This window comes from Mustela putorius, unplaced genomic scaffold (assembly GCF_011764305.1).
Source record: "Mustela putorius furo isolate JIRA1106 unplaced genomic scaffold, ASM1176430v1.1 tig00000095_pilon_pilon_pilon, whole genome shotgun sequence".
Classification (NCBI taxonomy): domain Eukaryota; kingdom Metazoa; phylum Chordata; class Mammalia; order Carnivora; family Mustelidae; genus Mustela; species Mustela putorius.
This window is the reverse complement of record NW_025421280.1, coordinates 37866388-37881234: the sequence shown is the minus strand read 5'-3', so window position 1 is coordinate 37881234 and position 14847 is coordinate 37866388. Positions and strand designations below refer to the sequence as shown.

At 60.0% G+C, this 14847-nt stretch overlaps 1 protein-coding gene across 9 annotated transcripts in view; it reads left to right on the top strand.

Moving 5' to 3' along the window:
- The window catches only part of KDM4B (lysine demethylase 4B), a 132031-nt gene that overhangs the window by 75949 nt on the left and 41235 nt on the right, over nucleotides 1–14847 (top strand). For all 9 annotated transcript variants that reach the window (XM_045086069.1, XM_045086053.1, XM_045086060.1 and 6 more), the window contains 3 exons: nucleotides 2323–2372; nucleotides 6107–6210; nucleotides 9944–10081. In XM_045086069.1, coding sequence (XP_044942004.1) covers nucleotides 2323–2372; nucleotides 6107–6210; nucleotides 9944–10081 — 292 coding nt within the window. The remainder of the gene's footprint in view (nucleotides 1–2322; nucleotides 2373–6106; nucleotides 6211–9943; nucleotides 10082–14847) is intronic.

Below are 14847 nucleotides of genomic sequence, written 5' to 3'. Positions count from 1 at the left end.
GCTCCACCCACACGGCCCTTCTTTCCCCCAGAGGGGGGCCGAGAGTCAGGGACGTCTCTGCCCGCGGCGGGACGCAAGATGGGGCTGGGACCAGGCAGACCTAGGTCTGCTGTAGGGGCCCCATGGGGCCGGGGGGACTTTTCTCCAGGGGGGAATGTCCAGCCCTGTTGGGAGGCTCACCTGGGCCCCCACTGTGCGGGGCCTCCCAGGGCGCCCCGAGGGCCGTGGCGTGGAGAGAGGGCTCCGTGGGCTGGAGTTTCTCGAAGCCTTTGGAAGGAGTGGTAGAGGGAGCCTTCACGGATCCCCCTCCGGGCAGGCGGCCTGGGCTCGCTCAGAGTTGTGTGTTGAGAGATCCCGTGCCCTGGTTCCGCTCGCCTTCCCCTGAGATCTGAGACTTGCATCTTGTCGAGGCCCCGGGGGGTGGGCTGGGGGGCATGTCGCCGGTGCTAGGGCTTCTCGGCACCCTGAGGCTGTCTCCGGGGTTGTTCCACGTGGCGGGAGGGCAGCTTTTCCTTGGCCGTTGGAGCCCAGAAGGCCCTGCGGCTGTTGGCTTTGTGTCCAGCCACCCTTTGTAACCCTCCAGAGGCCGCTCTTCTGAGCGCCCGGCCTGGCGTCCAGCGGCCTGCGCTTTCTGATAACAGAGGAGCCACGCTCCAACGTATTAAACTTTTAACATCCACCAGATTCAATTAATCTTATCTTTACAACTCCCAATTACAGGCGGTAATTAAGTGAAAGCAGCATTGTAGACCGGGGATATTGCATTAATCATCACAGCCTTGGAGCCGTAAATTAGTTCCTCCCGTCCTCCGGCATCTTCCCACAAGGACCGGAATGTTTCATTTCCTTGTTTGGGGGGACGTTAATTCCACAAAGGTGCTTGGGATTGGGATTAACTTTTATCATCCTTACGTCAGTGATAAAAAGCTGTTTAAAGAAGAGTCACCTCGTCTTTGTTCAGACGGTGGAAAATTCTCCAATGAGCACAGAATCGAAGGTGTTGGGCCGTCTCCTCCAGGGCCCTGCGGTGTGCCCAGAAATTAATTATTTTTATCCTGGTAGATTAGAGACTGCCTTATCTCCTGCCCCTGCCCCCTTTTATTTTATTAAAAAGCACTAATCACCCTCTTGATTGGAATGGACTGAGCCAGCTGCAGAGTCTGGGCCGGCTTCCCGGTCCCCGGCTCTTCCATCCTGCCTCCTGCACGGAGAGGGAGGATGGAGGGTGTGCTGTGCCACACGCCCCCTCATCGGACTCGTTCTAGAACGTGGGGTGTGCTGACGCAGGGGCTCTCCCCTCAGCACCGTCGACGTGGGGTGGGTCGTCTGCGGGCTGTCCCCGGGCGCTGTGGGGGCTGAGCAGCACCCTGACCCACCCCCTCTGCACTGGAAGCACCTTGTCCTGTGGTTATAACAATCACAGATGTCCTCAGACACGGCCCTGAGACCCGTGGGGGCAGGATCCCCCCTGGGCGAGAAGCGTGGCCCTGGAGTTTCTCCCCGATGGGGCTTGGGGTGCTGCAGTAGCTGTGGAGATGGAGTCTTCACTGTGTTCCTTCCTCCTTGGGACAGAGAGACGCCTGCGCTCAGCGTTAAGGACCCACACCCCAGTTCTGCCCGCCGGTGCTTGAACACGGACGTCTTCCTCCGAGTCCGGGGTGGCGCATCAGCTGGGGGTGGCCGCTCGGCACCGCCTGCCCAGGCTGTCCCGCCCGGGAGAGAGGCCCTGCCATCCCGGCACGCCAGCTTCCGCACACAGCCGTCAGCGGGGGGTCCCTCTGGCTTCATCTGTTTGCAAACGTCCACCTTCCATCTTTCTTATTTCTGACGGGGCCTCAGGAATCTTTCAGACGTAAAATGTGTACAAATAAACCATGGGGAACGGCGACAAATGAAGTGTGTCTCACTCCTGAGCATCTTCCCGGGAGGCTCCTGAGGCTGGGGGCGTGGGAGGCAAGGAGACTGCTGAGGGGTGCAGGGGGGGGTGGGGGGGGTGGGGGGCCCTCCAGCCCCTCCCCTGCAGCTCCGATCCTGGGCTCACTTTTTTAGGTTTGCCTTTTTAAGCCTCATAGAGGTTTAGCGCTGCTGAACGGGGAGCGCGTCCAGCCTGGTGTCCAGGGAGGCCATCAGGGAGGGCGCGGACTGTGGCTGGCTCTGGGTTCCTGCCCTGCCACCTTCCCGCCGCCCTTCACCCCTTCTCACAGCACCCATGGCGGCTGCAGCTCAGTTCTGCTCTGAGGCTGTGGCCGCCGCCCCCGGGCCCCTCAGATGCACGGTGGCCACATGTGCCGTCTCGTCTGACGGGCCTCCCTTCTCTCGCAGGTACGCCATCCCGCCGGAGCACGGCAAGCGCCTGGAGCGGCTGGCCATCGGTACGTGTGTGCGCCCCCGGGCGGGAGGGAGCTGGGCCCCGGGCGGGCAGGGGTGGGGGCAGGGGGGTGGCAGCCCCGTGCTCCCGGGTCGCCCTCTCTATGCGAGTTTCCATCTCTGGGTGTGGTGGGTGCTGGAAGCCGTCACTGTCTGATATCCATTTCCTTTCCCACTCATAATCAGATCTACCCCCCACTCCGCCCCCGCTATGGGGCTGGTCACCTCGTGAATGACGCACAGGAGGCCATTGCTTTAAACTCTCTTTTTTCCGGGTTGTGAGCACGGAGCTGCCAAGTGTGACTGCGGACTCCAGCAGGCCGGGGAGGGTGGCCGCGTTCTTCCGTCTCGCTCCCGGCTCCTGGCACTGTGTCACAGCCTCCTCTAGGCCTTATAGTCTGTGTTTGGTCTGGAAAAGCAGCGGTCTGGTGCGGGGCCCCCTCGCTCATGCCACGCAGCTGCGTGGTGGCCGGCGGGCTGCTTGTGCGTGTGTGCCTGCTCCCGGGCTCCTCCAGCAGTCCCTCCAGACCAGCCCCTTGGGGGATTCTTGGGCTGCCTGAATTTGTCAGAGAGGGTCCCGGGCAGTGTCTGCAGAGAGGGCACTGACCACTTGGGGTAAAGGCAGGCCCTCAGGTCATGGCATCCTTGGAGACGAGCCAGACACCCTACTGGGTGATGCTGAGGCCCCCGACAGAGGGGCTGGTGGGGTTCCTGACAGAGGGGCTGATGGGGTTCCTGCATTGCTCCCCGTCGTGGCGCCCTGCTCCGTTCTGACAGCAGGTGGCTGTGAGTGCCTGGGACTGTGTTGAGAAACCCCGCTGGCACCAAGAGTTTGGCCCTCGTTGGCCAGAAGCCCCTGGGCAGGCGGGGCAGTTGGGGATCTGGCCCTGTTCTCTGGGAGCTGCTGGGACAGCACAGGGGCCATCCGATCCCTCTGACCCTCTGGGCAGCCTGCGTCCTCCCTGCTGGCAGCCACGAAACCTGGAAGCCATCACTCAGCCTCGGCGCAGTCTCCCTAACGACCTGCCGCCGTCCTTTGTCCCTTCCTCATGCCTCCCCCAAGGAACGCCCACTGTGCTCTTCCCCTGCCCGTGTTGACTTTGGAGATAGAAATGGTGGAGCTTTCTGGGAAATGGGGCTTCTATGCTAGTTGCCCATCTGTTCACCAGACGCCTGCTACACACTGATTCTCCGAGGACGAGGACAGAGGGAGGCTTGTCAGAGAGTGGGGCCAGAGCCCCGGGCCCGGCTCGCCCAGCCTCGAGGCCGGCGGTGTTGTCATGTGGGAACGTGGGCTGTGTCTTCACAGCAGGGCTGAGCCCCCATAGCAGGACCGCGCTTCTCACTGTAGAAATGCCACTTACAGTCCTAGCCGAGAGCAATTTCTCTTATTAAGATCTAAAATAAAAACCAAATTAAAATGTTTTCCCGACGTATTTTTTAAAATATAAATTTAGAATACAAATATTAATTAATACAGGCTTCTTGACCAGTTCCCTCCAGAGGCGCCGGCTCTAGCCTGTGGCCCAGTCCTGTGGTCACATGGCCTCCCCTGCCTCACTTCCGTGGAGACCCTGTGGTGACGCCGGGGCCCCCATCTCAGGGTCCTGCACTTAATCCCATCTGCGGAGGGCCTGCCGCATGGAAGGGAACATAGTCCCAGGTTCTGGGGAGCAGGACGTGGCCATCTTTGGGGGGGCCACTGTTGAGCTTCCCACCCCACCACAGCCACGGAAGAAAGTGCCACAGAGTGGTCTTCATGGGTGCCCTCTGGTGACCACAGGGCTGGCGTTCACCCCCCTTTGCCTGCTTCTCTGCTTTTAGTGTCCCCTGGATTTTGCAGCTAGCCGCACCTAGCGTGTTCTTCCTCTCTGTGCCTTTTCTACCGGAAAAGAAAAGTGTTGCCTTTGGACGACCGAGTGTCGCCTAGAAAAGCTAGAACGGAGGTCCTTCAGGGCCATGGCAGCTCTCACTGGAGCTTGGCCTGCTCTCCACATCCTTCCTGCAGCCGAGGCCCTGCTGCCCCCGGATCTGGCCTGGTTTGCTTTCTGGGCACGAGCAGGACACTCAGTGCCGGGGTTGGGAGAGGACGAGCCAGGAGCTGGAGGCCCGCGGGGGCCACGCCATCGCTGTTTGTGACCAGCGTGGACTCTTTCAGTCCTCGGCAGGGGGACCGGGGCCGTCTGCCCTGGGGGAGGGTGGGGAGCTGTGGCGCTGGCGGGAGGGCTGGCCCCCTGCTTCCCCTGCGCCCCTCCTCGGAGGATGGGAGAGGTTCTAGGGCAAGTGAGTCACTGCCCTCCTCCTGTCCCTTCCAAACTTTTTGGGGGGCGTGCGTCACAGACTCCATTATTGAGATGGATGGAATGAGATTGCAATGAATATGGAAAATGAATAGCCGAGCTCCAAATGGGCTCGCGGGGAGAGGCGCGGAGCCCACGGAGAGAGCGTTAATGTGTCGGCGCGCGATTGGTGCTAATCACTTAAAATGTGCGCCTTTATTAGAGCTTTAATGAGAGCCACTTAAACTGTGCATTAAAAAGAGGGACTGCAGAGAGGCCGCGGGCCGGGCGGCAGGGGCCATAACTCTAATTGAAACGCTTTTAGCACCAAGGAAAGTTGCTGGATTCAGTAATCCCTCGCACTTTATAGAACCTCGCAGTCACAGTCGTGTCCTTGCCGGCGGGCCTCCCAACCCCCACCCCCTCCCCCAGCAGGCGTGTGGGCAGGGCCCTGTGCTTGCACACAGCACACGCACACGTGCAAGGGTGCCCTCTCTAGCTGGCCAGCCCCCGGGGTGTGTGCTCTGGCCCGGATGCTGGGGGCCCGCAGTCTGGGTCGGCTCCCAGGAGGGTCCCCGGGCGGGCTGTGTCCAGGGCCTGGTCCTGAAGGGAGCCCTTCCTGGCTGCCTCTCACTGATGATTCGGGTGAGGAGACCAGCACCTCTGCGCGGAATCGCGGGGCTTTTCTTTAACCTTGAGACCCACACATCGTTGATGGGAGCTTCAGCCAACAAGCGACTGGAAGGGGTCCCTGAACTACGTTAGCCAGAGTTTCTGAGCAGATAGAGCTGATGGTCTGACCTCTGTCCGTTCACAAACCTTGATTTAAACGAGCTGTGTGGCCTGCACTGTGAGACAGAAAGCACCGGATGTGAACTCGCATCTCGTGGGTCGCAGACGGTCAGCCGGGGTCAGGCTGCTCTGCTCCTTTCCCGCCGCGCCGCAGGCCTCGGAGGGTCAGCCGAAAGCTGGAGTCTCCCTCTCCGGGGCCCACACAGGGGGCCTCTCCTCCTCTTGGTTGCAGCCATGGCTGTGTGGGGAGCACTGCCCACGGCTTCCCGGGTTGAGAGCGTCCGTCTCGGTGTCCTGTCTCCCCCCTGCTGCACCATTATGTTGGCTGAGCAACGGGGCACGTGCAGTGCGGTGGGTGCTGTGTGTGGGGTGCTCAGAGGGGGTGGCCTGTGCAGCTGTGCCTGGCCCACACCCCATCTGTGACTTGGGGGCACACTCGGTTGCACAGATGGCCACGGCCCCTCCTGGCTCTGGGCTCACTCACTGGAGGCCTGAGGGCTGCCGTCGCTGCCGCCAGCCGAGTGCACAGCTTTGGGCAGGCCCCTGTGCGCTTTGTTCCCTGGGGGCCACACGGCTCCATGCTCCGCGCCTGATGGGGTCGAACGCTGCCACAGTAGGCCATGCTCAGCTGCCGCCCTCCCGACTGATGCCCGTCTTTTCTGCTCTAGGGTTCTTCCCCGGGAGCTCCCAGGGCTGTGATGCCTTCCTGCGGCACAAGATGACCCTCATCTCGCCCATCATCCTCAAGAAGTACGGCATCCCGTTCAGCCGGGTACGTACGGGCGACCAGGGCCCCGGCTGAGGGGACCACCCATGTCCCTGGAGACTGGCTTCTTAAGCCCGCAGAAGGTTCTAGAAGAACACTAGCAAGCCAGGGAAGGGCACGTTGGTTGGGCAGTCAGCCTCTAGCTCTGCTGTGGTGGGGGGTGAGGATGGAAGAGGGCAGAGATGGGTGGGGTCTTGCCTTATGTAACTCCCACCCAGTCCCCTGCCCACTGCGGCTGCTGGCCGCCCGCCCTGCAGGGTCCTACGGGGCTGGGATTGCGGTGGAGGGACAGCTCCCACAGACTTCCTGGGAAGCCACAGGACAACTGGGCAGTGCCCCTGACCCCCACTCTTAGGCCTGCTCTCTGGCCGCACCCCATGACCCATGCAGATGTCCTTTGCGAGAGTAAATACCTGTTTGGAAAAGAAATCTGTGGTGCTCCTGCAGGGTGAAGACTGCTAACTCATTCAGTTTACTGCCCTGGGTGGGGGGGTGGGGAGGCGGTGCTCCGCTTGTCCCCAACAAAGGCTGTGATGAATGAGGCCTGAAGCTGGGGAGTTGGGGTGGGGAGGTGGGCGGCCGTGGAAGGCCAGCTCCCAGACCTGGGCCTTCGTCAGGGGCTCCGCTCTGGAGTGGGGCTCAGCTGCTCTCCGCTGCAGGCAGTCCCTTCCCTACAGATAAGCCTCCTGGATGGGAAGGTCTAGGCCTGCATCCCCAGGTTGGTCTGGACCAGAGGGATTTGCTGGGAACCTTCCGGAGAGGCCAGAGCAGACTCTGGTCTGGGTAGCGGAGGCAGGCCGGGAGAGGAGGCCCTTCCTGGGATTCTGGTTCCCACAGATCTCCCTACAGGAGCATTTGTCGGGCATGGGAGCAAGTTCTGCGACCAGACCCTCACGCCCACCCTTGCTGGGAGTGTCAGTGGGTTGTAAATTGCTTCTGACATTTCAGTCACATTGCCCATAGCATCAGCGTGCAGATTGGGGGTTCACTGTAGCCGTCGGGGTCATCTGTCAGGGAGCGGCACGTGGTCTGAGAAACGCAGGTTTCTCTGCCTCCCTCTCCTCCCCTCGGCCCCTGATTTGAACACCACCAGTTACCAGGAACCTCGCAGACAGACCCGGCATTGCTCCCAGAAGTGACAAGTACTTGCTTTCCTGTGGGTTGTGGAGAACATTCTCTGGGCGCTGCTTCCCAGGAGAGAGAGGCCCGTCCGAGGAGCCGGCAGGCTGGCACCGTCCCCTCCACTGTGTCACCATCTGCCTGGCACTGCACTTGGTGCATCAGATGCCTGAAAGTCCCCTGAAGGTGGCGGCCTCCTGGCCTGGGGCAGCTGGCTCTCAGAGGCTGGGCTCCCCCCACCAGCCCGGCCCCCAATGGTCCACAGGCCTGCAGGGCAGAGGCGGAGGCCAGCCCAGCAGGGACCAGTGTCAGGCTCCAGATGAATGTCCTGACCAGGTCCGCAGGGGTCCCCTTATCGGAATTCCTGGCAGCCCGGGGCGGGGAGTGACTCCCGCGCTCCCCTTATAAATCTTTGTAATGGTATTTACTTCTAGAAGAAAAAGCAGATCAATAGCAGAGCTTTTTAATAATTAAAAGTGTGTATTTCCGTAATCTGCCACGGACTTCCTCATTTATCCTGCTGGAGCTCAGGGAAGCAGCCGCGCTCAGGCTTTTCCTCCATGACTGGTGTGTCCTGCTATCCGTCCCTGCACTGCTTCTGACTTGGCTGCATGGCCGAGCCGTTGTCCCAAGTGCCTTCTGATTGCCAGTGGGGTTCGTGTTGGTGGCGGTGACACAGAGGACAAGACACCGGGGCTCGAGATGAAGCCACCAGGGTGTCGGTTTTGTGACCGAATCTTGCCGGCCTTCCTGAGCACTTTGCTTCTAGGCCTTGGTTTAGGGAGCGACCGGCCAGGAGAAGGAGGGCCCCGCAGGGACCCCCGCAGCGCTCGCCTGCCCACAGGGCTCCCTGCTCATGCCTGTGCCCTGCGTGGGGAGGGGAGCAGGCAAGCCGGCTTGGCAGGAGCGCGAGATGATGCTCTCCAAGGTCAGCTCAGAAAGGATAAGAAAATCCGTAATTATGTTTTCAAAGAAAAAAAAAATCCCTACATTTTAATTGTATTAGCCACTCATTTCACACAGCCCTGCGGCCGGAGCCGGCCCAGAGAATCCTTGCTGGGCCCAGGGCGGCATGGGGGGGGCGTTGCTGGGGCCTCGGGGACACTGAGTGTTCTCTCCCCACCCCCCACTCACCATCTCCTGCCATGCGTGGGCTTCTTCCCCCCCCACGCCTGTCACTTGGACAGGAATTTAAAAATATAACTTAATGCACACTGACTTCCTTTGATTGGTGCAATTCATTACTTGAAAAGAAAAATATCTTCGTGTTCTTAAGGACTGGCTTTCCTCCAGGCTGTGTCAGTTTTGATTGATTTTTGACTCCGTGGTTGGCTTTGGGACGTCTCCCACCCCCCACCCCCGCAGGGTCTGACTTCTTGTTGGTTACGTCAGTGCATCCAGCCGCTTCTGCTCATCTCTCTGGAGAAATAAATACAGATTAGCGAGCCTGAGAAGTCGTACGAAGCTACGCCAGAAAGACGAGCAACTTGATTAAGTGGGGCGAGAGGAGACACTTGGCCAGAGGACGTTTTAGGCACCTGTAGGCTCAGAGAAGGGCGGTTGAGACCACGAGGAGATACTGGAGCCCGCCCGGAGGGACCCCGCCCGCCCCCTGAACGCTGGCCAGCAGGAAAGTTGATGGGGACTCCCCACCGCGACCGGGGTGGGGGCTGCATGGGGAGCCTCCGCGGAAAACTACCGGGCAGGTTCTCGGAAACCCAGACGTGCCACCGCCAGGAGGCCCCGCACGAGTGCAGGCATGCGTGTCCGCGGGGAGACTGGCCCCACCACGTTCTCCAACACTCACCACAGCCCCACTCCGGAAACAGCGGCGGTCTGTCGGCAGGAGGATGGGGAAGTACTCAGCAGCACACCCGCACGATGGGGTTCCCTGTAGGAACCAGAAGGGACAGAGGACCTGGAAGTCGCACCAAGGGACAGAGGCAGACACAGGACCACAGTTTGTACGAAGCCGTTCGATGAAACCCAAGAAACAGACTCCTCAGGGACAGAGGCCCGTCTCACGGCGGGGGGATTGCTGGGTGGGGGGCTGCCCGCGGTGGTCTGTTCCTCTGCGGGGCACTGGTTACTCCCAGCCCCAGAAAACAAGGACTTCGTGTCACTCCCACGCCAGCAGCCGCGGTTTCCGCGTCTGTGGATCGGACCTCCGGGCTCACCTCTTGTGTTCTGGGACAGGGACCACCATTAATTGTCATCCCTCTTTTGGATCCAGTGTCTTCTGGATTGATGGGCGCAGTGCCACCCGGGGGGGAAGGGGGAGGAGGGACCCAGGGGGGTCGCTACCTTTTCCTCCAGGCCTTGGGGCAAAGGTTATAGACACTTCCCTCTGGGGTCCTTGTGGGCCTTCTCCCCCGTCACTCACGCCGAGCTCCTTGGTTTGGGGTCTTGTTTCAGAGGCTGGATCGGGACGCTTGAACAGCTCTGGAACCATCAGCTCACGTAGCAGAGCTCCCCACCTTGACATTGTGTCCTGCTGACACACTGTTTCTCCGGCCTCTGTGACCTCAGTGGGGGAGCCACACGGTAGCCTCCGCTCCTAACTCTGGGCCTCGCCCCTTGCCTACTGGCCCTGCTCACCTGTTGGCCTTTTCCTCCCCAGATCACACAGGAGGCCGGGGAGTTCATGATCACGTTTCCCTACGGCTACCACGCCGGATTCAATCACGGCTTCAACTGTGCAGAATCTACCAATTTCGCCACTCTGCGGTGGATCGATTACGGCAAGGTGGCCACTCAGGTGAGTTCCGGCAGAACCGCTGGAAGGGTCCCGATGGGGGTCGGCCATTGCCAGCCCGCCCCTGGGTCCCGGGCCTGCATGGCCTCTGCTTAGACTTGGCGGGGGGCCTGGTCTCTCCACCAGCATCTGATTCTGGGATCCTCAGTGAACTCATCCCCAGGACGTTCCTCACCCAGAACGAGCAGGGAGGAGGCACAAAGCCTGCGACCTGCAGCCAGGGACCAACCTTCCCCACCAGACCCTGCTCTCTGGGCCCGAGGGCTTCGATGGAGATCACTGGCGGACAAGAGGACTCCTCTGGTTCTTTTCCTGGGAAAAGGAGGGCCTCGCTTTGAGGCAGCAAGAAGGGGCTGTCGGTGGGAACAGGCTTGCACCAAGGGCCTTCCTCCCAGGACTGCCACTGCGGCCCTGGGACCCTGTCACAGCCTTCCCAGAAGGTGATGCGCTCCTCCCATCAGACTGGCTCAGGCTTTGGCCCAGGGTTTCGGCCCATGGGCCTCTCTCTACTGCAGATAGGTCCAGTTACGGGTATCTCTCTGGTGCTGGGGCACGTGGAACAGGAGTTCTCCCTCCAGCTGGGCCAGCGTGATGTGAAAGCGGGGTGCTTCCTGCCAGCCTCCCAAGTTGGAGCCTGGGGTTCCTCCGAGGAATCGCTTGGCCAGTTCCAAGTCAGTGCATTGGACCAGGGCAGTCGGAGGATTTCTTGCAAGACCCAGCAGTGGTGACCCCCATAGGGATCATCACGGAGGCCGCTGGCCACGTGTGGGGTCGTGGCCTTGAGCTGTGGGTGTAACACATGCCACGTCTAAGGCTCGGTGCGTCACCAAGGACGTGAAATACTGCCACAGATAAGTGGTTCGTGCGGGTTATGTAGCCAATGTGTTTGCATAGTTCGGGTTAAACCAAATACGTCATTAAAGTGAGCATCTCTTGTTTGTTTTCACATTTCGAGTGTGGAGACTGGACTGAAGCTCGCGCAGCTGGCTTGTGTCCTGCTGCCGGTGGGCAGTGCAGGTCTGGACGGAGGGGCTCACCTTTTATGTTTCTAACTACCCAGTTCTCCAGCTACGCTGTGTCAGCACAGTTCAGAACAGGAACCGGGCTTTGCAGGACAGACTGGAGGGGCACTCGGGGGTGGGAGTGCTGGGGTGGTTCTCCCGGGGGGGCTGTCTTTGGCAGAGACGCCAGGTTTTGCTGAAAGAGAAGGGGCAGGAATACCAGAACTTTTTCTTTGGACCTGAAGGAACGATGGGCTGTCCCAGAGTGTGTGGTTTTGTTCACGTGACCGTGGGGGCACTGGGGACTGTGAGACAGCGCGCAGAGAATTCCACGGGGCCTGTGTGCGCGCCGAGGGTGGGAGCTGCGATTGAGTTGTAAGCTCTGGACAGGATCACAGACTTGTCCTGGAGGTGCCGTCGCTGCCTGAACTGCACTGGGGCCGGCAGGGACTGCCCAGATAGTAAAAGCAATTTGGGGTTCAGCCATGTGTTCACAAACAAGTGACATTTGGGAAGTGCTGCCTTAGATTGGGCCTCCGCGCTTACATCGCCGGGCGGCGTAGCGTGAAATTACTGCGCGAGTGGCATGCCGTGCTCCGCGCCAGCCGGGTCTGGGCCTGTGGCCAGGCCCCGTGCTGGGCTACCTCGCAGAGCTACCCCAGCCGCCCCGACCCCCGGGGCAGGAAGGCACGGGATTCAGCGGGAGTGACCGTTGGCCATGGGGCATCCATCCGTGTAGTCCTGGAGGGCAGCCCGCAGCCTTTTCGGTGGTGGGACCAGGGCGACGATTTCTGCCTCTCGCTAGCAGTGCTGCATCATAAGCCGTCCAGGCCGGACACGCCGTGAAGGTGCCTGGCCTCGCGGATGACAGCTGAGGCGTGTCCGAGGCAGGCCTGGGAGGGGTGGGGAGATGGTTCGGGTCAGGGAATTCTCATGGACCTGCTGGGTCCTTGGCCGTGTGTTAGGGAATGGCCACTGGGGTCGGAGAGGATCCCAGGATGCTTCACCTGAGCGAGGGCTTCTCTCTGCCAGCCCCCGCTGCCCACCCCCATCTGTGCCGGGTCCGGTTCCTCCGCACACCTTCCTCAGGACCCAGGGAGAGTGTTTCTGCTTTCCAGGTTTTTAAATTTATTTTTTACATTTGTTTATTTGAGAGAGTACCAGCATGGGGGAGGGTCAGGGGATGAAGGAGGCGCCTGACATGGGACTCGATCCCAGGACCCCAGGATCATGACCTGAGCCGAATGCACATGCGTAACCGACTGAGCCACCCAGGCGCCTCAACCACTTTCCAGATCTTAGAGACTTTCAGCTTGGTTCTTCACCGTCTTCAGGCTCTTCAGGCTCCACTGTGCCCCTTGTCCCTTTTTCAGTCACACTCCCTCTGGGCTGGCCCATTTGCCAAATTCTTGCACTTGGCCAGCCTCCAAGTTTCAGGTGTTCGTGTTCTTTGTCCTTCTAGAGCAGGGTCAGCAGATGGGGGCCCACCGGCCATGTTTGGCAGGCTGTCTTCGTGTGGTCCACAACCTGAGAATGATTTTTTTTTATAAAAATTTTATTTATTTATTTGACAGACAGAGATCACAAGCAGGCAGAGAGGCAGGCAGAGAGAGAAGGGGAGAAGCAGGCTTCTCACTGAGCAGAGTCCGATCTGGGGCTCGATCCCAGGACTTTGAGATCATGACCTGAGCCAAAGGCAGAGGCTTTACCCACTGAGCCACCCAGGCGCCCCCTGAGAATGATTTTTATATTTTTAAAGAGCTGTGCAAAAAAAATCCCAAGAAGAACATGGAACATGTCACTTAAAATGAAACTCGGGGTTCTTGTTCATAAATAAAGTTTTATTGGCACACGGCCATACCTGTTCATTGACAAGGTGTCTTTGTCTGCATTTTCCTGCAGCAGCGGACTTGGGTACCTGTTCCAGAGACCGCCTGGCCTGCAGAACTGAACATAGTTGTGTTTTTGTCGTGGCAGGGCAAGTGGGCTGCCGCTGACCTGGGGGACCGATGGCATGGGCAGGCTCGGGCGCTAGCCCTGGCTTAGCACCCAGGGTCTGCTCTCCGGCCTGGGCTTCCCTAGCACCCCCCTGCCCCCTGCCACCAGCGCAGGGCTGAGCCGCCCTGGTTTCACGACCGAGCTGAGCTGACGTGTATTCTGGTGGTTGCTTTTTTCCGTGGTTCTCCTTTCGGAGCCGCTTCGCTGGCATTAACCTTCGTGAGCCGTCAGTGTGCAAGAGAAGCACGCCGCTGCCCGGGCCCTCCCAGGCCTGCACTGAGGTGGGACCAGCAGGAAGACGCTGCCTCTTTCCTTGTCCCTGACCCCTGCCACAGTTTCTGGATCCCACAGCCCCGTCACCGGGGCACAGCAGCAGATGAAAACCCTTGCTTCCCAATGTCGGTCTCCTGGGCCAGCCCTGGGCCTCCATCTGGAGCAGGGAGATCGCCCCCAGGGTTTTACATAATTAGGGAGAAGCCAGCTGGGGGATGGGGTGAGCAGAGACAGGGAGTGCCCAAGGGTCAAGGCTGGGACTCCTGGGAGGGGGCAGTGATTGCAGGGACATGGTGGGGGGGGACTTCCTGCCAGCTCCACCCCCCAGCAGCCGGGAGAGAGGAGCCCCGCAGTTTGAGTGACATACATGTAACCCCACTCTACACGTGTGCGGGGTCAGGGGGTGCCCAGACGGTGGACGTTAGCTCTGTGGGGTGCAGTTTGGTTCCTTAAAAACTTATGGTCTCAATACGTTTCTGTCTTCTTTATGCAACTTTTTTTTTCTTACGAGCAAGTGTAGCTTTTCAGGGGAGGGAGAAGTGATCATCCTGGCCCTTCCTGCTGGGGGTTTCCTCCGTGAATGCCCTGCAGCCCCCCGAGGTAGAAGGTTCTGGTTGCTATTGCCCATGGTAGGGTGGTTTTTTTGGTTTGTTTTAGAAACAGGAATGAAAAACCAAATGAGCCAGCAGGCCCAAACCGGGTCACTCCAGCCCGGCTTTGGTTCTCCCCCGCCACATGGGGAGCAAGGGTTGCTCCAAGTCACATGCAAACTCAGTCACCCAAGTGCTGCTGAGCACCTGCTGTGTGCCTAGGAAGCACCGGAGTGAGCTGGGCCCACAGGGAGAGGGTGAGAGGTGGGGTGGGGTGCGGGGGCCCAGGGACCCTAGGAAGCTACAGGGCCTGGTGCAGAGCAGGTGTGGGGCCAGCCTAGCCCCAGGTCACTTGCTGCTGCTGCTTCGTTTTAAGCACCGGCTTTTCTCCGCTCCACCCCTCCTCAGAGTCCACACTCTTTCCTTTCCTGTGTCTCTCCCTCCCTCCCTCTCCCTGCTGCCAGGTGACCCTGAACTTTGTGACCTCGCGAGGGCAGGAGAGGTCAAGTAACTGCCAAGGTCATGGTGGCAGGGGTCCAGAACGTTCACACCCTGCCTGTTTCCCTCATCCCGCTGGGAGGCAGGAGCCCATCGACCGTTCTGGAGCATACCCGTCCCAGTCCCACCCAGGGCTGTCTCTCCAGGCTGGCGGCCGCCTCCTGGTGGGGGGTCCAGGGCTAGACTGGGGTGGTGGGAGTTGCTTCCTGAGGCCTATGCTCCATTTCCGAGAACAGAAGTTCCTGTGCTCACACAGGTGGTCTTTGTGGTGGGATTACAGTCGGGGAGATCAGAGGGATGCGCCAGAGAAAGGAAACGTGTGCGCACCACCCTTTCTTGGTGTGAACTTGAAGTTGCCCTACAAGGCTGCACGCTGCGTTGGATTAGCTCCGCACAATCCCGGCTGCTT